The sequence below is a fragment of the Centrocercus urophasianus genome, unplaced genomic scaffold, assembly GCF_019232065.1.
Source record: "Centrocercus urophasianus isolate 14NV4802_14NV808 unplaced genomic scaffold, USGS_Curo_1.0 seq_17, whole genome shotgun sequence".
NCBI lineage: Eukaryota > Metazoa > Chordata > Aves > Galliformes > Phasianidae > Centrocercus > Centrocercus urophasianus.
In genome coordinates this window covers 21,811,129-21,836,275 of record NW_024884722.1, presented here as the reverse complement: position 1 = coordinate 21,836,275, position 25,147 = coordinate 21,811,129, and the positions used below count along the sequence as shown (strand labels likewise).

The window sequence follows — 25,147 nt, the reverse complement described above, 5'->3', positions numbered from 1 at the left end:
ATTATTTTTGTGCTGTTAGATCTGTCTTTGGCAGTTGCAAGTTGAGATAACAGCTGGTAGAGCTGCCAATCTCAATTTTATGCACTTCCATTTTTCCAGACTGCTAATGAATATTTTGTGTAAGTTGTGAATACCAGTCAACATGCTGAATGTCAACAGGTATCCATAGAACATGCTTTTCACTTTCTGAAAATGCAGTAATACAATTTCAAAATCTAAAAGTTTGGATTTCTAAAGGAAGATACACTTTTTCATTAAGTTTGGGACCATAATGCCTGTAATGCAAGAGGATTTTCTACTTGTTTTTTAATCTTTCCTCCTCTCCCTCCCTCCTTCCTTTTCTATCCTTTAGTTGTACAGATAATTCCCGTCAGTGTTTGCACCACTGTATACACAGTTTGTGCTGCATTTTAAAAACATATAGCATAGTAATTTGTAATTATTCAGTGTTTGTTCAGGAGAACTTCAGTACAGGTTGACCTTTTGACACAGAAGTTTCAATCCATGATACTTATGAGTTTCCAACAAACCTCTACTTAGAAGTATTCAGATACTTTTTAACATTTATGTTAGTGGTAAGGTAGTATGTTCCTACCAGAAGAATTAAAATTGTGTATTGGCCACCTACTCAAAGCAGTAACTTGGGCTGCGCTAACTGTAAGAACACAGTAGCAGTGAATACTGATACTAATTAATGCTTTTAAATGTGTACTATATTTTTTTAAAAGGAGAGAGTAACATTGTCTCTCTTTCTTCTGATCCTGTGGACTGAATGTGCTTTACTGGTTATAGTTTGTGAGATGGGCTACTAGAATAACTTTTTCAGTTGTTGCTTCAACCAAATCAAATGTTTGTGTTATCCAAAACTGCTTTGCTATGCAAGCCAAAGTATAGTAAGCAAAGATATTAAGGGCTTGCATCAGAACTGGTACTCTCTGTGTAAATTAAAATGATTATATACATACAGCATCCATTCTCCAACGCATTCTGCTGTACTGAACAGGAGTTCCTGGAGAAACAAATGATACTCAGCTTGTTTGCATACAAGGATTGTGTCAGTGATGAATTTGCTGGCTTAACAAGCTGAATTAACAAGCATCTCATACCTTTAGCTACTTAAGTTTTTTTGTTTTTGTTTTTGTTTTTGTTTTTTTTCCAGACAAATACGTCCTGTGAGTATTCACTGGCAAATTAAAGTACTTGAATAAATATTTTAAATCTCATCTTCTCCCATCTGTTCTCCCTGAAATGATGTCACAATTCAAAGTCATGAAGATACTACCATATCTTCAGTTCCAGATGATATTTGCGTTCAAACACACACATCCATTTTAAAGCCCTAATGGGCTAGTAACTCACTATGTGAGAAGTAAGAAATTTATGAGCTGCTGATGAAGACTAAGCCCAGATTGCATGAGTTAGCAGATAATCAAGCAATAGTCTGGCAAATGAATGACACAGAATTGTGCTCCTGCTTCTTGAAAACCATGTTATCTCTTCAAGCACACTTCTGGAATGTAAAGTGCTTCAATTAGTTGCTAATTATCTAAATAAATAGCTGTTAAAATACTTTCAAGAAAACTATGAGTGGCCTTTATAGTCAATGCTGTTTGTTTTTGTTTTTGAGTAACACCTCTTAACGTTTTTGAGAGCAAAAATGTTGTCCCTCACAAAGTGATGAAATGCTGATTAGATCAAACATGATTTCAGAAAATACCAACCTGAGATCCTGAAAAGGTTTGCATTCCATATATTGTGACTACTTTTAAGTTCGTTAAAAAGGAGTTGAAAGGTTTTGATGAAACTGGATATGTTTTGCTCAGTTTTCATGCTGAAGCTTTGATTAATTGTATAATATAGAATAACAAAATGTCCATGCATTTCCATTTTTGAATCTTCTCTGAGCAAATGCTGCTCATATTGTCTTTTTTTTTTTTTTTTTCCAAGTATGACTTCAACAATCTTAAAAGTCGAATCCCCTTATCCAAATGCTTCCCTTAAATAAAATTTTAATGTAATTGTAGAAAGAGGATGAAGTGAATGGAATAGCAATACTTTCTTTGAAAGTTAGACAGGGTATATTTTCTGTCATTCAAAAAAAAAAAAATAAAATTAAAATATGTTAGTTTAAGATTCAAGTCTTGCATGAGTAAAACCAGTTCAGTAAATATCTTCATAATTCATTAAACTTTTATATTTATTTATATCTATTTAATATAAAAAAATTATCCATATTTTGAATATGAACAGTTGTTCAATCCCGCTAAGCACCAGATAAAAATGGTCTTTGATGATCACAAAGATGTATTTGAAATCTAAGTTTCCCAGTTTCCCAATGCTGATTTCATAATCAGTAGAGAAAAAGGGTGTCTTCTGGAGCTAGTTATTAAACTAGCTTTGAAGTTTAATAGTTTATAATGGAAAGTATTGCATGCAAGTACACACCACAAATCTAACTTGATTCTTTTTTTTTTTCTTTTTTTTTTTTTTTTTTCCCCAGTTCATAGCAGCCAATGACAAGCTATGGTTTTGGCTGGAAGTTAACTCAGTAGTAGATTTCTTCACAGTCCCTCCAGTGTTCGTTTCAGTATATTTAAACAGAAGTTGGCTTGGTAAGTAACAGAGTTTCTCTTTTTAATAGCTATCATAGAAATACCTAAACTTGGCATATTTTGGTAATGCTTTCACCTTATGAAGTGATTCTACCGTTTCAGTAGACAGGTGAGTTATGTCAGAAAAAAGCACTAAGTCAATCAAGAAAAATGACCCAGCCAAATGAGTAGAATTAAATTCAGCTTGTGAGTAGTCATGAGTGGTGTTCCCCATGGAGGTCAGTTTTGGGACCAGTCCTTTTTAATATCCTTTTTGATGATTTGATCAGGAGGATTGGTTGAACTCTCAGCAACTTTGCAGATGACACCAAGCTGGGAGGAAGTATTGATCAAATTGAGGGTCAGAAGATACTACTGGATATGCTGGATCAATGGGCTGTGGTAAATGGGATGAAGTTCAGCAAGACCAAGTGCCTAGTCCTGCACTATGGTCACTACAACTCCATACAGTGCCATGGGCTTGTGGCAGAGTGGCTGGACAGCTGGGCAGAAGAAAAGGATCTGGGGATGTTAATTGATAGCCACCTGAACATGAGCCAGCACTGTGCCCAGCTGGCAAAGAAGGCCAGTGGCATCCTGGCTTGTATTATGAACAGTTTAGCCAGAAAGAGCAGGAAAGTGATCATCCCTCTGTATTTGGCACTGGTGATGCTTCACCTTGAGTACTGTTTTCAGTTTTGGGCCCCTTACTTCAAGAAAGACACTGTGGCCCTGGAGCATGTCCCGAGAAGAGCAATGAAGCTTTGAGGGGACTGGAGCACAAGTCTTATGAGGAGCAGCTGAGGGAAGTGGAATTGCTTAGTGTGGAGAAGAAGAGGCTCAGGGTAGGCCTTATTGCTCTCTACAACACTCTGAAAGGTGAATATACCAAGGTGGAGTTCAGCCTCTTTTCCCAGCAATAGGATGAGAGGGAATGGCTTCAAGTTGCACCAAAAGAGGTGAAGGTTGATTGTTAGGAAAAAACTTCCTCTCCTAAACAGTGGCCAAGTATTGGAACAGGCTGCTCAGGGAAGTGATGAACTCAGCACACATGGAGGCATTCAAGAAACATGTCTATGTAGCCCTTAGGGACATGATTTAATGGGCATGGTGGTGATGGTTTGATGGTTGAACTTAGAGATCCTTTCCAATCTTGGTGATTCTACGATTCTATGAATATGATTTCCTCCCATAGGTATTGGTAAGGTCCATCTAGAGAACACAGTTTAATATGTGTCTGTTGTTACAAAGTGGGGAATATAGTATAATTATTAATTGAACAGATTATTCTAGCCATTTATTCACTGAAATCTACTGTCATGAGTTATCAGCAATGAAATCAAGAGGTTTCCTTCACTTTTTGTGCCAATTAAGAAAAATTTTAAAGCCATTGGAACAATATGTTTGGAAGATTTGGATAGATGTTACTGGTCTCAAACCTTGGGTAGGAAAGACTGCTAGGAGTGCACTGGAAAAAGATATGGCACACAGAAAAGATCACAAAATGAAACAAAGTAGATAAAAAAAAAAAAACTAAAAATGGTCATGTACTATGGTATACTAAGTTTCTTGTACCAGTGGCATATTTTTATCTAGTTATGTAAAATGAGGATCAAAATTTGGGAACTTTTGTTTGGAGAAAACTTTCCAAAATGTCATGCTTTTTAAGTGCTATATTTTTAGATAACAAATGAAACCTTACCATTTGTCTATCAATTTCTATCGAAACATTACTGCTTGTTGTCACTGAAAACTGAAAGAGGTAAAACTTAAAGTGAAACAGAGAATTTTAAATAAAATTATGATATTCTCAATTACAGAAATACAAATATGCAGAAATTATCAATAATTCAGTGCTGTATGAAAAGAGATCAATAGATTAAGAAAAGAGACTAATAGATTGCATAACCATGTTCAGGTTCATTATATACATTAGCGGTTATTTATAAACCAAAGAAGAAAGCAAAGCAGCCAAAAAAGATGATTACAGATCCTCATGTCGTTAAAGTCTTCATTGCATTCTACCATATTTATTAAATGAAAATTTTGAAGTAGAAAATGTCATAAAGTTCCATACTTTTTATAGGAAATAAAATTGAAAAGAAAGTATGTCAATAACAAATGAACTAATCCATAAAAGAAAATTCACATTTCACTAGCAGTTTTCCCAGATTCGAAAATCCCAGAATCTTATGTAATGTGATTTAGTAGGATGTGTTTTCATACTTGAATCTCATGTAACATAGATTCCCACAGCTTTCAGATTTAAGTCATTGGAGATGAAGGTGAACTGAGAACAAAAACTATCATCCATAGAAAATGAATATGAAATGAGCAAAAATGAAAAAAAAAAAAAAAAAACAAAAACAAAAAAAAACAAAAAACCAAAAAAAAACCAAAAAAACCCACTAGAAAATTATGCAAAAAGATAATTAATTGGAATTAATATACTTTATGAAAGTGACTGTGTAAATGACTCGCTCTTGGTGACACAGCGATCTAACAGAACCAACAAGAATAATGAGAGTGCCTTCATCTTTATCAGTTTTCCCTGAATACTTTGTATATGATCCATGTCATTTTGCAGGCGAAGTTAAATGTTGTAATTATATTTATTTATTGTATTAAAAGGATTTTTTCTTCTCGTAATTGCACCAATTTCACTTTTTCTGGATTTCTTCTTTATAGTCCCACTTGTTTTCTGACTGAATCCTTTTTTAGAGGTATTTATCACCTGCTGAAACACAGATTTGTTTAACTTTTTATTATGTAGCTGGCTTATGAGCAACGTATTTATGAGGTTTGAGCATTTACACTTGCTTCTTTTATGTTTATTCCAGAGGAGCTTTCACTTTAGGGAAAATCATTCTCAATAAAATAATTTACTTATTCAAAAATGTGAATTATTGGGGTCTGTGATTTAGATCAGCAAAATGTCATTTGGAATTGTTGTGGTGAAAGAGTTTTTAAGCAAATACACAGAAGTGTATTAATGAAGAGTATTCCTTCATAGTTTTGAAAGAGAATTTACTTTCCTGAAGGAGCTGAAATGCTTGCGACATGTTTATAGGTAACAGTGGAAAGGCAGAAGTGTGGGTGGAGGGCTAGGGAGAATGTTTTCACTGTATTAGTTTCAGGTCAAGTATCTACTTTTTTTTTTAAGAAAAAAATTAAAAATTTAAAAATTTAAATCTAAGTAGTTCAGTGGTATATATTACTTCAGTAGTCAGTGGTGTTAAATTGCTTATGCTAATACTTAAAACTCTACAGTTAAAAACATAACTGTTTTCTAATGAAGTCCATTTGCATCTATATCCCTTTGATGTTTTTTCAGCACCGTTTTGCAAAAAGTAACATTTGAGCAGATACTTATATGTAAAATAAATACTTCTTGTGCAGAACTGTAGGAAAAATTTGATAATACAGACAAAAGAACAATTATCCACTGTGATCGCAGACTTCTGTGAAGTGGGGAGATCACATTGTTCTTTCCAAGGGAAGAACAATAACAAGAAAGAATGGTGTTTCTGGCTCCAGAGTTTACATGTTGTTTTGATAATTAATTTTAGCCAATGCTTCCTATTAGTTGCTGCATGTGCTGTATTTACAGCACATATAAGTTCTGTAAATGAAGTCAGGCTAAAAGTGCCATTGGAGGAAAAAAAGATTTGCAATGGCAGAAGTGAGGTTCTGGCAAAACTCATTTTTTAACACAAATTCATTATGATGTGAGAATTGCAGCTAAACTTTAAATGATCAGACCTTTGTTTCTTAGGTAGCTTGCAACCTACTAAGCTGGAGATGCCTGCAATGTGTGAATATTTTCTAGCCTTACTTAGTAATAATATACAAACACTGTACCCTCTACTTAAAATTGTTACTCTATTTTCTGTGAGAGCAAACACTTTAAATAATCGAAAAATTGCCTTAACAGAGTGATGTTCATAGGGGAAGATTAAATGTGTAAAATACCACCTTAGATTCATGTTTACAAGGACATGTGAACAAAGCCCAATCAACTTTAGGAACTACTTTGACTTAAATAAAAATAAAACCTAACTAATTATAAGGATTTTATATTCTTTCATATTAACATTAAGTCACAGTTGATCAGTTTTCTTTTCCTGTTTATTCTACTGTACAACATTTTAATTCTTAGAAACGATTTGATTGCTAATAGATTCATCTGATGTCTCCTAGGCAGTCTTGGCTGCTGCTGAAGTTGTGCTATTTTTTTAGAAAGTAATTTGAGGTGTACAGTGGGGGAAAAAAAGGCAGACAGTGTGTGCAAATGCAGACATATCTGCAGCATAGATGAATAGTGAATCTCTCTGTGTGGTGGAAAGCATATTTATTCAAACGAGGGCTTTCTTTTTTCCAGTCTTTCTTGAAATCCTGTTCAGATCCTGTTACAGACTTCCCAAGTCATTTTGGATCTGACTTGTTGTTTCAGTATCATTTCTTGGACTTAGAAAATTGTTTCCAATGTCTCTGGTAGAGAGAACTATTTATGTCAGTCAGAAAATGAAATTAGTTTCTCCTTGTGGTTAATGAAAATAGATGCGTAACTTTAGAGAAAAATTGATAGTTTAAGCTGATGTTGCAAGTGCCTTCTGGCCATTCAGCAAGTGTGGTTCAAGTTGAAACTTTGAAAATCTTTGTGAGAAAAAGTGACATGGAAAACATTTGTTTCAGTACCTTTTTTTTTTTTTTTTTTTTTTTTTTTTTAACGTATGCTCTACAGAGCAACTCTGCCTAAACGGCTGTACAAATTTGCTGAACGCTTTACGCCTTTTGGAAAATGGTATGCAACAGAGTACCTTAATGACACAAAGTGCTTTAATAACCAAGTTGTGGGGATGCCTGTGAGACAGGAGCTCCAAAACTTTATAAGCATCTGCTGTATCTTGATACATCCACAGCCCTCTGAAATACGCTCTTCTTAGCACCCTTAATTTAGTCATTTTTCAGTGTGTTTATTCATTAAGTATTATGTATTTCTGCCATCTAGTGGGAAATACTATAAATACACATCCAAATATGCCTTTAATATGCCAGTTTTTTTCTCTTTTACAAAACTGGTGTACTTTTTACAGCTTTGAAACACGTTATGTAATTTTACTTACATTATATTTTGTGTACATTGGAAGAACAATTTTGTTCAGTTTCCAAGGGAAATAGTGTTTTTCATACATATGCATTAGTTTCATTTGCGGTAACATTTCTTCATTCACTTCAGGTGACTTCAAGCAGGTAGAAGAATTTTTTAAAGAATATCACTCTTAATAGTCTATGATGTGCTATGTCTTCTGATAATAGTATGTCACTGAAAAGACTGTATCACATGCATAATATTGAATACAATTTTCTCTCCTTTTAATCAAACCACTTTTCCTTATTATTCTTCAGTATCATCTATTAATTTTATCAATGTGGATTTTGTTTTCCCTCCAGAATATTAATAGAAATATTAACTTAAGGTCAAGAACCCTTCCCTGACAAGGTTATCATGGACAGCATGCTATTTAAAGGCATAACAGTTCTTTTTTTGCTTAATGCCATTGCAATGCTGCATTAACTCCATCAGTATGTACATCTTTATTGTTCAAACGTAAATTCTAATGGCAATGGGATGTTTTTTGCATACGTAAATACAATTCTTTATTTTGAACTCCTAAGTATTTTGCTGTAGTATTCCTTGCTCTGTCTGTGATTTGGTTAACTATGGTCTGTGGTTACTTTTAAACATATGATAATAATATTAACTTTCTTATATATTTTTGGAACTTCAACTGACTGTACCAGACTTACTGAAAACCAACGTTAAGTAGACTGCAGAGCAAATTTTTAAAATTACTAAATACAAGGTACCCAGATATGATGACTTAGAAATGTCTCAGTCATTTTAGGAAGGCAGTTATGCCATAATTACATGATTGGCTTTTTCTCGAAACATGTATTAGATTTCAGCCTTATTTGCCTTATTACTAAAATGTCTGCCAGGCCCAAGGTAGTAGAATGCTGCAATAAAATGTCATTTATTTGCAATATGCAGTAAAGTCTTCAGCTCCATTAGTTAACATCAATCAAAAACACTTTCTTTTTGGAAATTTAGTACTTTAAGATACAAAATATATGTTAATATTTTATTACTACTTAGAAATTGTGTTAATTATTATTCATGAACAGTAAATGTACTAAGCAGCCTAAGTTTGTAATTCATAATCAATTTAAAATATCTGCTAAGATGGAGTCCTGTAGGCAGTCCTTTACTCGAATCAAACAGTTTGAAGTTGTAATGTTTAGAACTTCCAAAAATTTATCAGTACTCTTCAGCCTGTTTCTTTTAGATTGACATTCTTTTAGTGTAAACCAAACTATTTTTTTCCATGTGTAATATACAAAAAAAAAAAAAAAATTATATTATTGTACCTTAATTGCAGCTTAATTTTCAGTAGAACATACTCACCATAAAGGAAAGAGAGATGCTCTATTTCTGTTCATAGTATTAGTAGACATTTAGGTCCTATCTGAGTGTGGAATACTGAATTAACTTTATTCCATATTCCATATGGATTGCTAGAAAGTCTCTACCAGTAAAACTAATGATGTTCAGAGGGCATTTGCTTGCTCTTTCTGTGTGTATGCTTTGGCATCTTTTTGCTTTTTTTTTTTTTTTTTTTTTTCAGTCTGGAGTTTGTTTTTTTTTTTCAATTTGAAACAGCATTAAAAGAGACATTACTAAACTTTGGAAAATGTTTATTTGTTTCCAGCATTTAGTATATAATTCTTTTTGAATAAATCAGTAGAGTGTATTTACGAATGTTATTATGAGTTTTCTTGGTATTTTAGGTTAAAATATCTAAACTTATCACGTCTTTGAAATTGCACAGACATTTGCCAGGAATAGACTTTCTTATGAAATCTCACTAGCTGCTAATTCAGGCCAGAAGCAGAGATACTGCATTCAACTTCATCAGCAGTTTTGTTTGTAAAGTAAAAAATATAGCAGATGGCAAGGAAATATAAAAAACAGAATAATGCCTTAATTAATTTAAAAACATAAACACACACAGAAACACAACATTTTGGTTTGGGAAACTGTGTTCCTCTAGATCAAACTTTTTTTTTTTTTTTTTTTTTTTCCTAAACCCATTTTCTTTCTGTTAAATGTGATTTTTGCAGGGAAATTGGCATTTTCTTTTTAATTCAGATCTTATTTAGAAGTTCACTTTTTAATTATGTTCTTAAATGATTAATTATGTAAATAATACAAAATGAAGGCAACTTACTATTCTTATTAAAATTCATATAATGTATATACTATTTCTAAATTTTTAATACGTATGTATAATTAAAATGATTTTAGATGCTTGTTAATGCACACTTAGTGTAATGCTTAATGATGGCTAAATATAGGGTTAGGACACTGCTCACTCAAGAAAATAATAGGTTTGTAGTGATTATTTGGCAGACAATATGTATGATGATGTGGCAGTCAGAACAACAGAATTTATACACAAAATATATTGCAATCATAAATTCAAAATAAATAGGATAACTTGTAAAGTGGCTTCTACAATTTGTACTGTGGTTCTAGTTTTCATTTTCTATAGTGGTTCATAGTAACTCTGAGATTGGTCTCTCGTGCCTGCCTTCGCTTACTTTCTTGCTATGGGCAAAACATCCACACTACAGCATTGTAAAATGAACTGAAAAGCAGATACACCTAGGAAATAAAAATGATCCATGATAGGTTCTTCTAGATTCTCTCATGTTCATGCTTACTATGGAAATACATCCTAGTCACATAGGGAAGTACGTAGCAGTCAAGAGTATAGGGCAAATAATGCCCGTATTTGGAGGAAGGCTGTCTTCTGGAAAAACATCAGAAACACCTGTTTTTCTAGAAGCTGATTGTAATCTACTCTGACAGTGCATATCTTTTTTCACAATCTATTCCTAGTGTTGGTAATTCTGTGGCAATATATTTGTAATTTACTCTAGCTTTTGATAATTTATTAATTAAATAATAATATTATCCTATTACAGCAACCATTTTTTGAGCAGTAAAAATACCCTCAGAATTTGCATCTCAGCAGGCAGACCACAGGCAGATTTTCTGTCTGAAATTAATTTGAAGAGTCTTAAACACTATTCTCTTTGCTGGACTTATTCCAGAGGCAGCCTTAGTGCTGTATTGAATCTTCCAGTTCTCAGACTTTGTATTTAAATATGTTACATACAACACTGGATCTGTGAAGACTTCTAGTACTGGCATGAGGTGAAAATAGGGATACCAGTAAGTAATGTATGGACCTATGTGACAGCCATATTCCCACCAGACAGTGAAAGCAACTTAATCTTTGGCTTCTATGGAATTTTATGCCTGAAGTCTCAATCTAATAGCTGGTATGAAATATTGTTTGTTGTTATTACAGTATGAATTTATTCCACCTTCAAGGAATTATACAGTAAGACCATCAGTCATCATTTTGCAGGCATAAATATTTTATGGAGTGTATGGCACAATCTGGTCAGAGAAATAGAATTTTTTTTTTCACACTTGTATCATAATTATATACAATTTTGTGGAGTATTATTTTTTCTAAATTAATTTGTATGTATTTGCTCCAATTATTTTTTAAATATTTCCTTTAACTTCAATTTAAAGTTTAAAGAGGATTTCATACAAATTCATTAGAATCAAAAGATTTGACTTTTCAAGTCTTATTTTGTAGTATATTAATTTTTTCACTGGCAGTTACACCTTGTGTAACTGCCAGTTACACTCAAAGGAAAGACAGGCAGAATTGAAAGTCTGCAAGCAACAGTGTGCTACAGCATTACTCAGATTTTACATCTGGCTTTTGTCCTTCCTTTGCTTAGGCTTAGAAATTTAGATTTGCATTTTTTAATTGTGGATCTGATTTGTTTCAAAATTATTTCCATTTTCTGTTATTTAATTAATTTTTTTTACCAGACTTTGATGTATTCAATAGTTTTAGCAGTGCTCTGAAACAAAAAGGGAGAAAATCAATAAAAATCTGAATAACATCCTCTGTTCCAGGGAGCTGAAAGAGTTAAAAGGATACTGTCAGATTACTAAACCCAAAATGTAGGTTATGTAAACAAGAAGCTTGGCTTTTGCTAGTTATTAATGGAGCACTGATTTGCTTTAGAGGTGTGCTAGACTCAAAACACTTTTGAATTCTACACCCAAATGTTTGCTGTAAAAAAAAAAAACAAAACAAAAAAAAAAACCACAAAGTAAAATAATTATAAGTTTAAAATTCAAAATATAACAAGAATATAGTTATATTTAAAGTGAAATACAAAAATGAAGAAAAATAATGTGCCTTACATAATTAAAAATAAGATTAGGATGTTCTTTCAGTTTGAGCAGTAGATGTGATTAGTAATAAGGAGAAGTTATGCCTTATTAAAATCCTTCCAGTTTGAAAGGAGTAATTCAAGTTCTCACGGATAGTTTATAAATGTGTATGTATGCATTTGTACAGTCAAAGAGCATAATTCCCAATGAACTCCATGGAATTTCACTTCTGTGACCAGTGGGAATATGACAAGGGTGTTTGTAAGAACTTGGTGTAAATGCTACAATGTAAAAGAGTCACAGAAATGGGTTACTTATTATTTACTCCCTGAATAATACTTGGCATTTTAAATTTGTGTGTACGTGCTCCGCATTTCTTTGTTTGGCCTTGTCACACTTCAATAACATTTCCAAAGTGCTTTGAGATCCTGTATATTTCCTATAAGCAGATGATACTGTCTATTTTTATATCTGCTTTGCACTGTACTCCAGATGGCATTGATGTATTTTTAGAATATATATTTTTATGGCTTTTCTAGTGCAGAAAAAAAAAAATGTAATAGGGATGTTAGGCACGTTAAGCATATTTCTTGAAATGAAGCTAGCTTTTCAAGAAGGAGTATGTACGTTATTCTCTAAAGCCAGGACATTGACCAGGCAAGCACATCATGTCTCATGGAAAGTACCATCTCACATTTAAATTTTATTTGAAACAGCTTTTTTTCTAATTGAGGTGATAGCTGACTGAACAAAAATCCTGTTGTGAATATTCACAGAACAAGTCTGCTTGAGAGAACTAATGTGCTCTATTCTTCCCCTCTTGCTTGATGGCTAAAGATATATAGATTTTTTCTTCCGTAATATAGCTGCCATTAACTGGGATTAGATGAAGAATGGTTGTGTGTGTACAGGGGTTTATTTCATCTGGGATAAATCCTGTAAGAGTTGGCTGATTTGTGACCTCTGCCTTCTGCATAATAACTTTCACCAGAAGACACACATGTATATTGCCAAAGAAAAGAGTACACAGCAAATAATTCCCTTTATGATCTGCTACAGCTATATTCTTTATGAGAGTACCTGTTCATTTCAAGTGAACAGCATCACATTTGAGGGTTTTGAATTGATGGGTGTGGTTCTTTGGTGTATCTGAAAGAAGCTTATGTGGTAATATCCGGATAGAAGATGGCTTTTAAGCTCTAGTACATCACGGATCAGAGGAGCATCTGCCCTGCCTGCCTGTCTGTTCTCTGATTTGTTTCTCCTATTCACTTGGTGATATTCCTAGGGTGTTTTGTGAGGCTGAGTTCTATATTTGCATGAATTCTGTTTGTTTCATGCTAACAGAAGTGAGTTAGATTATATTGAATTATCTTTCGATAACAACATGTAAAGTTAAAATTTGTATATAATACAAATTTGCAAACTGTGCCCTGTTAAGTAAATCTGCTTCCAAAGAAAAGTTCTATTAAAGAAAGTACTCTGAGCTTTCTCTGTGTTAATACTGAATTAGAAAAAAAAGAGGTGTGTATGAATATCTTCATTGTTACTGGATGCTGTGACTGAAGACTGGACCACAATACATCTTATGTGCAGAAGATAGATAGTAATGATTCCCAGCAAGATTTTAGTCTACCACAGCCCTTCTGGGGGCACGCGTACAGAAACTTACAAAAGTACCAGAAGACGTAAAAAGTCTCTTGGAGAACTATTCCAAAATGGATATCGTGTCAAAGCGGGACATAATATCCCTGAGAAGGAAGAACAGCATTCTTTTCGAAACTCCTTGGTGTCTTGTTACAGGGTCGGCTCATACTGGGGTAAGGTCCAACTCTAAACTTTTTCTTCGAAATGTAGTTTGTGATTCTGTCTCTAGTGCTAGCACAATTCGTTACTCAACAGATATTGTATTTATTTTTTCCATTCCTGGTATATGATTTCAGCTGCTGTATAGGAAAAATTCCTTCTGTGACTTGCATGATGTAATGTGCGTGTACATGCAGTGCCTTCTCAAAAGGGTTTGATATTCAAATAAAATGAAATAATTGTCTTTATTGAAGAATGGAAAGTAATTTTCTACAGTGGTATAGAGTTGTTGTTTGTTTTGCTTTAGATGGCTATCATTTTAATAGGTGTAAATGTAAATTAAAAATATGCATCGGAGATATTTATTAACAATTTTGATATGGCACTGCTTGAAAGGAATTAGTAGCAATCTATATAGATTCTTAACTTGATGCAGTGAAACCTGGTTCATATGTACACTTGCATAATAATAGCAAGGAAATATATGAAAATAATTTGGTTATGTTGCAGATTCTCTTCTTGTATTGTTCTTGGAGCTTTCATTTTGACACTCATCTACAGGGAGTGGAATCTCAGGTTGTTCTGCTGCACAATGTGAAGGCATTCAGAACAGAGCTGTTTTCATCCCCAAAATTACCCCTCTATTCTGTGTATCTCAGTAAATTTTCTGGTTTTCTTAGTACTGATTCTTGTTTTTTCAGTCTTCTGTAAACCATATGGTCTCAGTCAAATAGAGTAGCAGTGGCCATTGATAATTTTCATGAATAGTGAAATCATTCATTGAAGATACAATTCTAGTGAATGGATGAATGGTTTGCAAAGAATGTAGTTGGTATGCAAAATCTCTGTGGTTTGAAGTCCTTGTGCCAGTACCTCTGAATATGCTACTCTCAGAATAAGCAATATATGAAAATAAGAAAGGTATTATGTATTTATTTGAAGACGTAATGTAATACTTGATGCTGTTTCACTAGATTGAATTCTTGTTGAATTAAGGAAAGATCCTAATTCCTATTTCTGTTTTCTGGAATCTCATAAAGAATAAATAATTGTTTAGTTGTCTTCATTTCCTTCTCTGGGAGTCTTGGTGATATTTTTGTTCTCTTTTATTTTTTTAATCTGTTGTTAATACAAACATTTAGTGTTTTCTGTTTAATTTAATCAGATGACTTACTGGTTGCCTCTTGCAAATTATCTGCTCTAGTAAGTATAAGCATTATGTAAATTAATTATAATTAAAAAAAAAAAAAAAACCTCCCCACTATTACTTCTTTTATTCCCAGTAGTCTCTTATGTGATTTAGAAAATTATCTGACAAAATAATACAAGTTACTACACACATTTTAAATCTTCAGTGTACTTTCAGAATTGTTCTTTAGTTGTCATAGCTGAAACATGCAGATGAACAAATATTTCCTCAGCTAGAAAATAATGCCGTGGTATACTTTGAGGCTCATTTGAATTATTTGTTATATGTACAACTGAAATTATTGGACTAGACTGAAATTACGGAATAAAATATTTTTTTGTATTAAAAGTATCTGAATTATGATAATCATAATAGTCTTTTCTGGCTTAGAAATCTATGAAATCTTCAACTTCATCTTAGAGCTCAGAAATTCCAGGTTGGAAACATACCTTGGTCTTGAATTTAGAAACTAAGATTAGCTCAGTGAAGAAGCATGTGTATTTTTTATCTGATTGGAGAGAATTTCTAAGTGAATTAAACCTTTTGATATATATTTTTTTTCATTTTGTAATAGAGGATTATATTCTATTCCAGTTAGATCCCACAAAAATGTTCCAACATAAAACCTTTTGCCAAGGAAGAATTGAGGAGGCAAAATTGCAAATAATCCTTTTAGCAGATTGGTCAGTTGACTTTAGAAGACAGGATCCCATTACACATTCACAATGCAAATTGACATAACTATATTACATAACAATCTATTTTATTTGAATTACTGATTGTATTCGTTAAATATAAGAGTATTAGGATCTCATACAGCTTTTGAAAATGAATGAATTTTTTTATTAGTGTTCTCAGTATAGATTTTTGATTAGTATCCTTGATGTGTAAGAAAATGTCATAAATTTCTATTTCTGGTGAGTTGGGGAACATGAAAGAAATTCTTATTTTTAAACGAGTCAAATTTGATTTGAAACAGTGGGAGATCATGACATGGGAAATTGTGTTAGTTATTTCATATGCTTTTTTTTCATAACCTAGCTATTCTTTATGGATCCATTGTTATTATTCTTGAGTAAGACTACCCAAAATCTTTTCTATTTAACTTTGCTTAATTTTCATGTGGATTCATGGTAAACTACCCACTGAATAATTTGGGCCATCTTTAATCTGACAACAGTTGCACTGCAGCAGGGTTATTGCTGTGAGGATTAGTATGTCATCAGTTTATGTTATATACATGATTGCACACTTTGATATATTGTTAATTCCAGAACAAAAATGAAGTGTTATTGGACTTTTCCTCTTAGGAATTGCTCAGTATATTCATCATCACCTTGCAAAGTGCAAGATGATATGAATAACATACATTCAGGGGTGATCTTATTTCATTTGAGCTTTGTGCTTACAGTTTGTTCCTAGGTGTTGCTTCTTGTAGTCTATTTTAATTTTCTATTTCAATTAATTTCGTTTAATTTTTCTAAAAAAAAATAAAAAATAAAAATATATATTTATATCAACAAGTTTCCTGGAAAATATGATGAAGTAGTGTCATATAGGGTTCATGACAGCTTCTGAAGTTTTATATATCATTTACAGAATCTGGCTTTTCATAGGGTTTATGACTTGTGTCTTCATACTATGAATATGGGATGAGATTCTTATTAAATCATATATTCTTGTTATAAACTCATTATCTACAAGACAGGAAGTACCAAAGATCATCTCAAATGGTACGGGTGCAAAAATCTAACAAATTTATTCAGTTATTGAAAAGGTTAGATAAATGGAAAGGATTTAGATTCTGTCATGATAAGGAAAATTTTAATCTATGGTTCGAGTTTTTTGTGCTTGAACTATGCAGAACAGGCAATGCACTGAAGTTTCCTTAGTGAAAAAACAAAGCCCCAGAGTAGTGTCCTAGCCAAGATGCAGAGGTTACAAGCTGATTCTGTACAAGCAAGTTCTATTTGTCGGTCACGGAAGCTGGACTTTAAGCCTCTGTAATTCTCTCTCTTTCTCTCTTTCTTATGCTTCTTTTTGAAACATTGCAATGGATATATCTTTAAATTCTCTTTAGTTGCAGTGCATTTGAAATGAGCTATTTTTCTTCCGTGATATGTTTATTAAAAATTTGCTAGGGAGTGGATAATTTCAAAATGTACACAATTTTGAACGTTTCAGTTCTAGGAACTGCTAGAACTCTAGTGCTACTAGGACTACTCCTGCAAGCACAGCAGAAGCATGTGTCTTGTAGTTTGAGAAATTTGATATAAAATGATCACCTTCTACTTGCAAATGGATCTGAAATTTGGACTTATTAAGCATCATTTTATGGCTTTTTCCGCTGAGATCCCCAAATCCACTTTTCAAGTTGTGATTAATCTTAAGAGCTACACACTTTCTATAAACTTTGTATATGTATGGTACACAAATAAGAGGATAGCTCTATTAAGGATAGCTGTGAGCTTTAACAGGAGTAAAAAATTTGTTTAGCAACTTTTCTATAGTATTGTTAAAATAAAGCCTTGATTTAGCATACATCTGACCACATACAAATTTGCTTTTGAAGGAAACCTCTGAACTTCACTGGGATGAGAAAGGTTGTGCTGATGTTTAATTGTTTTCCTTAAGTTTCTAGGGAGAAAAAATGTTTTATAACACACGAGATTGAATGACAAGAAGCTGCCTTGCAATAGTCACAATAGCATATTATACAATTTTTTAAGTAACTCTTGGCTGCACTGTTTACTAAAAAAATATCCTGAAAGTGCTGTTTCAATCTTATAAGATGTGTGTTTGTACACTATGTACCCTTATTCATATGCCAGAGGTCTGTAGCCAATTTAGAATCAGAATAAGTCTCCTTTAATAATTTAAGCCCTTAATCTTTTACAGTATTTTCTCTTGCATACTCTCTCTCACTGGCTTTACAGTTGTCTAGGAATTGCTACTCAGGCAACCTGATTTCAACACAAAACTTCCATTTTTTTAATAGAAATAATTATATAGCGAATTTGAAACTTTTAGGAGAGAGTGTGTGGTCCTCTTGTTGTACTACTTGATTTTTTTGGAAATTACGGTGGAGATAGGGGCATTATTGCAATAAAAGATTTTACGTCATTAAGATTTGCCAATGTAATCAGGCATATCCACAGTCTAGTTTATCTGGGTTATCAGATCTTTTGCTCATAATCTCTTATTTTTCACTAAGCATCATGGGAGCTTGGAAAATTGAGAAGTTTCAGGTCTGTACGTGTCTTTGGCAGTCTGAAGAGAAGGTCATGTGTGTTAGAACAATCAACAGAACCTCAAAGAGGCTTTTTTCCCTCTTAGCTTTCAGCCAATTAATCTCCTTCCATGGCTTCCCGGCTAAACTGAGTTTTTCCAGTAGAATACCTCAGCAGTTAAGGAATTAAGTTTAAAACTATTCCAAAAAGGACTGGTGAGGATCTTGAAACTGTTAAATATGGAGGAACACTTCAAAGGTATTTGACAGACTGTATGCTGCCTATGTTGTTTTCATGATCGCTGTCTTTGTAAATGAAGTGTTGCTAGAATTTGGATTATTCTTTACTAGAGTCTTTTTTTCTTTAATGCAGGTTTAAGATTTTTAAGAGCCCTTAGACTGATACAGTTTTCAGAAATATTGCAGTTTCTGAATATCCTTAAAACAAGGTAAGACATTTAATTATATTTTGAGTGGTTGTATTGATGGCGTAACTTAAATGGCTTCTGTTAGTGGTCCTAGTAATATATGATTTTTTTTTGTCTGAAAAAATAATCAGCCAAAAAAATGAAGTTCAATATCTGTTCTTCAAAATTTTTACATAGCTGACCACTGATTTACCAGAGTAAACATTTTTTTTTCCGTGTTCAGGAGAAGATTTTGCCTGGAATATCTGATTGAATATTGATAAATTCAGAGCAGAATGAATTGCATAGCTCTTCACTGATTAAATGTTACTTATTTCCACATTGTCAGTCTGTATTCCACTGCCTTACATAACGGAAATTAATTCAATTAATTCAGGAATACTGCTAAAAAGCATTTCAAAAAATAATTGTTGTGGCTGTACCTCAGTTCTTCTGAATTGAGCATCCTTCCTCACATAAAAAATAATTTTACACACGGCTATGTTTCTATTGTGTTCACTGCCATTAGCATTCCTTTCAAAGAATACTTTAAACTCCTCTGATTAACTTTGTTTTTCACATATTCTTTAGGCCAATAATACATGTTAATTGTGTGGAAAAAGCATAGGTTGGAACAAAAGATCACTCTGAGGAAAAAAAAAAAAAAAAAAAAACAAAAAAAACCAAACAAACAGGAACCTTCCCATGCTTCACTGCTGTAGATGCTTTGCCTTTTATCACTTCTTAAATTACCCCAGCTAAAGAATTGAACCAGCCTTCCAATAATTAATGTAAATTCAGTTCAATTCTAAAATACTATATTCTCTCCATTAGTTGAGAAGCTTGTGTGAGAACTTTGTAAGCAAGAAACTGTGTCCACATCCCCTGTAAACTGGTTGTGATGAGTAAATAGAACCTTGAGAATTGTAGATGCTCATAGAGCTGATTTTTCAGTCCTTAAGCTTAAAACTATTTTATGTGCTCTAGTCTCTTACAATCTGTATATCTTCAGCTGTGTGACTCTAAGAAGTCCAGTCCTTGATAAATAGAGAAATTAATGAACATGTAGGGAAAATGTTAGCCCATTAGCTTAGATTATTACCAGTTTGTTAAAGAAAGTGAATAATTTGTCCAGGAGCTCAGAATATCCAGTATTTTTGACACAAGAACAACCTCACCAGAGGACATGGCAACTAATAGAAATGTCCCATAAACTCAAATGGTTTTAGATAAAGTCAGAAGTGATGAATTCGTGAACTTCTAGGTCCATAAGTGTAGGGATATTGTATTGATCAACTGCAGTTTATTCACAGCTTGCTAACTTAAGATTAACTGATTCATTATAATAGCATTTTTTTCTGGTAGAAATTTAAATGTTAGATTAGATAGTGTCTCTATAATTTTCTATCTGAAATGCCTAAATATCTGTAAAACCCAAATGCTTACAACCTTTACTAAGGCTGCAAAGCAGAGTTTCTAATGTGACAGTTTCAGTTTACTTGACTGATTAACCGCCAGCAGCTCATCAGTAGTAAAGTTTATTTAACTTAAAAACAATAGGTGCCTCAATTTTTTTTTTTATTTTTCCCTGTTCCTATTTCTTCAGTGGAAGAACATATCTGCTCTGTGTATTTTAGTAAACCTGAAGTGAACTTAATTATTTGAATACTATCGATGTTCACAAAGCAGCATTTTGTAAAGTGAATGAATCAATCTGCAACAAATGGCCAGAAAACAGATAGTGTAGGTGATGGATACACATATGCTGTTAGAGTATCAAGATACTATTTTAGTGGAAGTTTCTATTTCTGCGTTATTAATCTTTCTGGAAAAAACTCCACAAAACTAAACTGAAAGTGCTGAGCACTTGTGTCTAATGAACAATCTTTAGAAATTTTTCAAGAGCCAGAGGACTGACGCTGTTATCCTCATTAAATCCCTGTTCAATTAAATAAAATCTACTTATTTAAAATTGAGCAGTGTTTCAGTTACATACAGTAGCCATAAATTCTCATTATTACCATAAATTTTCATTTTGTATTTTATAGTTTTGACCAGTTACTGCAAAATTGTTTTGCTTAGAAGGGTCTAAAAACCTTGTTAACTTAAGAAATTTCAATAGTCCTTGCCTACCACTTATAAAGATTTCATGAAATTTTCAACTTCGTAGTTTGTCTATAATAAAGACCAAGAACTAATGACAGTACTCAACCTGTAGAACTAAAACAGTAAATTCAGTATTTCATTATTAGCTCTGAAAGTATATTATAGAAAAGAAAAAAAAAGATGCTTTTATTATATAAAATAATAGAAAAAAAAAAAAGACATAGCTATGTAAGGTTATATGCATTCATTTGAAAAAATATGGAGGTAATTTAATGAAGTATTTCATTGTGGTTAACATTAATCATAGAATAACAGAATTGCTCAGACTCTGCAGATCTTCAAGTCTAATCCCAACCAAACCATACTACCCTAACAACCCTCTGCTAAATCATGTCCCCGAGCACCACTTAAAAATGGTTTTCAAACACATTCAGATATTGACACGATCAGCAGAGTAATGAGAATATCATGAGAACATAATTATTGTTTTATTTGAAAAGAACAACTAAAGCAAAGATCTACCTTGGCCTATTAGAAGATATTCCTCTGCCAGTAATCTATTTGTTTCCTTACTCTGAAATGAAATACATCTTACTCAGAATATTTTATGTTCCCGTGTTTATAAAATAGAGTTGTGTGATGTTGAGTTGGAAATTTCTCTACTTCATGGCTTTCAAATATTTTTTCAACAAAACTGCAGGGACTTAGGGCTCACACTAAGGGATTTTGCACAGATGTTGCAAAGAGATTAAAGATCAGAAAAATGTTTGTGACTAATCTTTCATCTATATTTAGACTCTGGCAGAAACACAGGCGTATTTCATAGAGGACAGAGAAGGTACAATTTTCAATAAACCCGAAAAAATAAAAATTTTCAAACACATAATGAGAAGATATTTTTAATGACTGCAATCATTTACATATATTACAGTAATATGTGGAGAACAGTTGTTTTATTGCACTGAGAGTTTCTTCTGACCTAAATTCAGGTGAAGAATTATATTTAGCTTTTCATAATGAAACTTTGCATCAGTATAATTTCTATCATTTTGTTTAATCTAGGCACCTAGAGATTAGTGTCTTCTGACATTATTGTGGTATTATGAATGCTGTTATTAACAAAATGTTAAAATTAACCAAACAAACCTTAATAAACTGTCACAGCGGATATGCTTTGATGTGCATGAGCATTAATTAATTGTAAAAATTAAGGCATAGCTTCATAAACTTGAGTACAGTAATCATTACTGCAACTGTCATTTGTTAGCCAGTTGTGTATCTTTACTAGTCCCTACAGTTGCCCACTCAACTGTACTAGTTAAAAATTATGTTCAGTGGAACTATCTGTGTAATTTTCCAGTTTCATTTGTCAACTTAGGTTAGAAATTGTCCTCAATTAGTTAGAAAAATAAATATTAATCAACTCTATCACTACATTTCTACTATACTACCAAAACTACTTTTTTTTTTTTTTTTTTTTTTTTTTTTTTTTTTTTTTTTGTGGGGGGCGGGCGAGTGTTTCTTCTTTGGGAACACACTGGCTTGGAAATCATGAGTTTTCTGATGATGTGTTCATTCTTTCTGAATGTGTTTTCAAAAACAGAGGAGAGCTATTTTCAATAAAATTCCTTGAAAGTGTAAGGTCTTTAACACGTAATAATAGATAACTTCAGTTCATTGTGTATTTGCTGGATGTAACTCCTAGCTTTTCAAATTGCAGTAATATTTTTTAGAATAGAAGGACCAGGCTTTACATAAACCTTTTCCACAAGCTCTTCAGTATAGTGCTTTTCTGCTGAACTCAGTGTGAGGTTCCTGCTTTAAAATCACCTTTGTCTACAGTAAAGTATATCGTACTCAGGGGGGCTAAAAAGAATTTGTGGGGTTTCTCTTGTTTTGTTTTTGAAACTGTCAGTGTGAATTATGAGATATGTTATGATTTAATTTGAAAATGACTTAGGACTTTACACAGAAACAAAATACCCAAGTTTGGTAATCCTATTTTTTTCCCCACAAAACCAGTCTGGCATTCACAGACTGGCTGCAGTAGTTCATTACTGCTTGCTGTATCTCTAGAAAGATGGTCTTGCTCTATAATAATATTTGCAAGTATTAGAAATGAGTCAGCACTGAAAATCTTCTTGACATTGGCATTTAAAGCCTCATCAGGTCTGGGGTAAAAAAAAAAAAAGAATATGGAAAAAGCATACAAGCTAATGAAAAACGAAATAATTCAGAAAGCATCAGTCAGTTATGGGTGGAAATACAGTGTTCAGAAGACAATGGTAGCTGGCATTACCTTATTTAATTAACTGTGTCTGCGTGGATGTATTCCAGGACATCAGAATGTTTGAATGTGTTTAAATGCTGATGTGTACAGAAAGGAAAATTGAAAGAGTAGTGAGAGGAATGTCCGATAAATTCCAAAGTATGTTCTTTTTCTTTTTTTTTCTCCCCAGTAATTCCATCAAGCTAGTGAATCTGTGCTCTATATTTATCAGCACATGGCTGACAGCAGCTGGGTTCATACATTTGGTAAGTATGTTTGCAAATATTTCTTTGGCTTTCTTTCACAACTGCCTTATTATCTGAAATTGTCTTATTCTGAATGATCCCTTAGTGCATTTCATTATTAAATAAAAATAAAAAAATTGAAGTTTCTTCGATTTTCAGCTTTTACTCAAATATTATTTTATAAGTAACACTAATCTATGTCTTAACCCCTATATTTAGTTTCAGCAATAGATAAATGTGAGACTTGAACTATTATAACTTCCTGAATGATTATACTTAACCAGTAGGTGGCAATGTTGCCTAAATAGCTAAGCAAAGTGCTTCCTGGAATGGGGCGTCTGAGTATGAAATGAGAGTGAGGTCCTGGGAAATCAATGGTTGTGCTAGAGAAGAAAGCCATTCTGTATTTCCACAAGATGCAGTGGGATTGCAACCATTTAGGATAGCATTCCTTCTGCTTTTCTCTTAGATTTCTAGTGTTTGATTTTTCTATTTGTCACTGATAGTATACGTTTTTGTCATAATTGTTATTCTGCACTTAAAAATACCTGACAAGATGCTTCATATAGAATTACAAATCATTTCATAAATATTAATATACTTGTATATAAAAGGCATGTGTCATTTGCATGTTTTCAAATTTAAAAACAATAGCTTTTGCTAAGTTACTTGCTAAATATAATGAAATATAACTAAATATTTGTCCTTTAAGGACATTTTATGATGAATTTAGAATCAGGAAAATTTCAGGGCAGTAATAAGTTAGGATGATTTTGAAGTAATGTTATGATTTGATGATATTGGTGTTAATCCAGACTTTAAAAATAACTTCAACTGAAGAATTTGGTTGACTTCACTTAAATTACCTTGGGCTACATTTGTCTACATAAGATACAATTCAGAATGCTTATCCTCTAGTTATACCAGAAATCATTTAGAATGAAATGGACTAGTTGAGTTGGTAGGGACACGCAGAGATAGAACTCCTGACTAGTTCAGGGCTAACCAAACTTTGAAACATATTACTAAAGGCATTATCCAGTGATACCTCTTGAATGCTGACAGACACAGGGCATCAAACACCTAGCTAGGAAGCTGGTTTCAGTGTTTGACCTTCCTCAGGGTAAACAATTCTGTCCTTGTATGTAGCCTGAACTTGCCTTGACACCCAGCTATGTGCCATTTCCACATGTCCCATCACTGGTTACCAGGATGAAGAAGTCAATGTTTAATTTTCAATCTTAGGAAGATGAGCTGAGGTTTTGGGTGGTATTTTTTGTGATATATTTCTCATTTAACAGTAATGCATTCCTTTGGGCCACTGCAGCTTTTTTTTTTTCTTTCTTTCTTTTTTTTTTTTTTTTTTAAACACAGATTCATTCACTTTTTCTAGATTCGAATTAAAAACAAACAAAACAAAAAAACATAGAATTTACCGTTTTAAAAATTACATCAGATAGAAGGAGGTTTTCTCTTTTTTTTTTTTTTTCTGCTGTAGGAATTCTCAATCTTTAGGTTTCCTAGTGTGGAACAAAACTTAATAGCTATTATGCATACAGAGTATACTTGTATACTTCTTTCCTGCTGTTAAATTTATAACTTCTGTCACTTTTCCAAGTGAGTGATAAGTCACTAATGTCATAAATAGCTATATCAAATTAAATAACAAAAATATTAAGTGGAATAATTGCATTGGAAGTAATATCTGAAAAAATATCCGGACAAATCAATATCAAATAAGCCCTAGTTTTTCTTTAATAATGTATATTGTTTAGTAGTGAATGGAAAAACTTTTCTCGATAAACAGTTGCAGTGGCAATTCTATGTGTATTGGCAAGAGAATGATAAATCTATAATCCTGGGTCCTCTGTATGTTCAAAACAAATCACAGAACGGGATCCAGAGTTTTATTTATCCAGAGTATTATCTGCCAATAAAATATGTGTATTTTTGTATCAGTAGAGATAGTTT

The 25,147-nt window shown here is 32.8% G+C and overlaps 1 protein-coding gene across 7 annotated transcripts in view; it reads left to right on the top strand.

The window, feature by feature from the left end:
• The window catches only part of KCNMA1 (potassium calcium-activated channel subfamily M alpha 1), a 431,318-nt gene that overhangs the window by 261,840 nt on the left and 144,331 nt on the right, over positions 1-25,147 (top strand). For all 7 annotated transcript variants that reach the window (XM_042817866.1, XM_042817867.1, XM_042817863.1 and 4 more), the window contains exons 5-7: positions 2,501-2,612; positions 18,523-18,598; positions 23,122-23,197. In XM_042817866.1, coding sequence (XP_042673800.1) covers positions 2,501-2,612; positions 18,523-18,598; positions 23,122-23,197 — 264 coding nt within the window. The remainder of the gene's footprint in view (positions 1-2,500; positions 2,613-18,522; positions 18,599-23,121; positions 23,198-25,147) is intronic.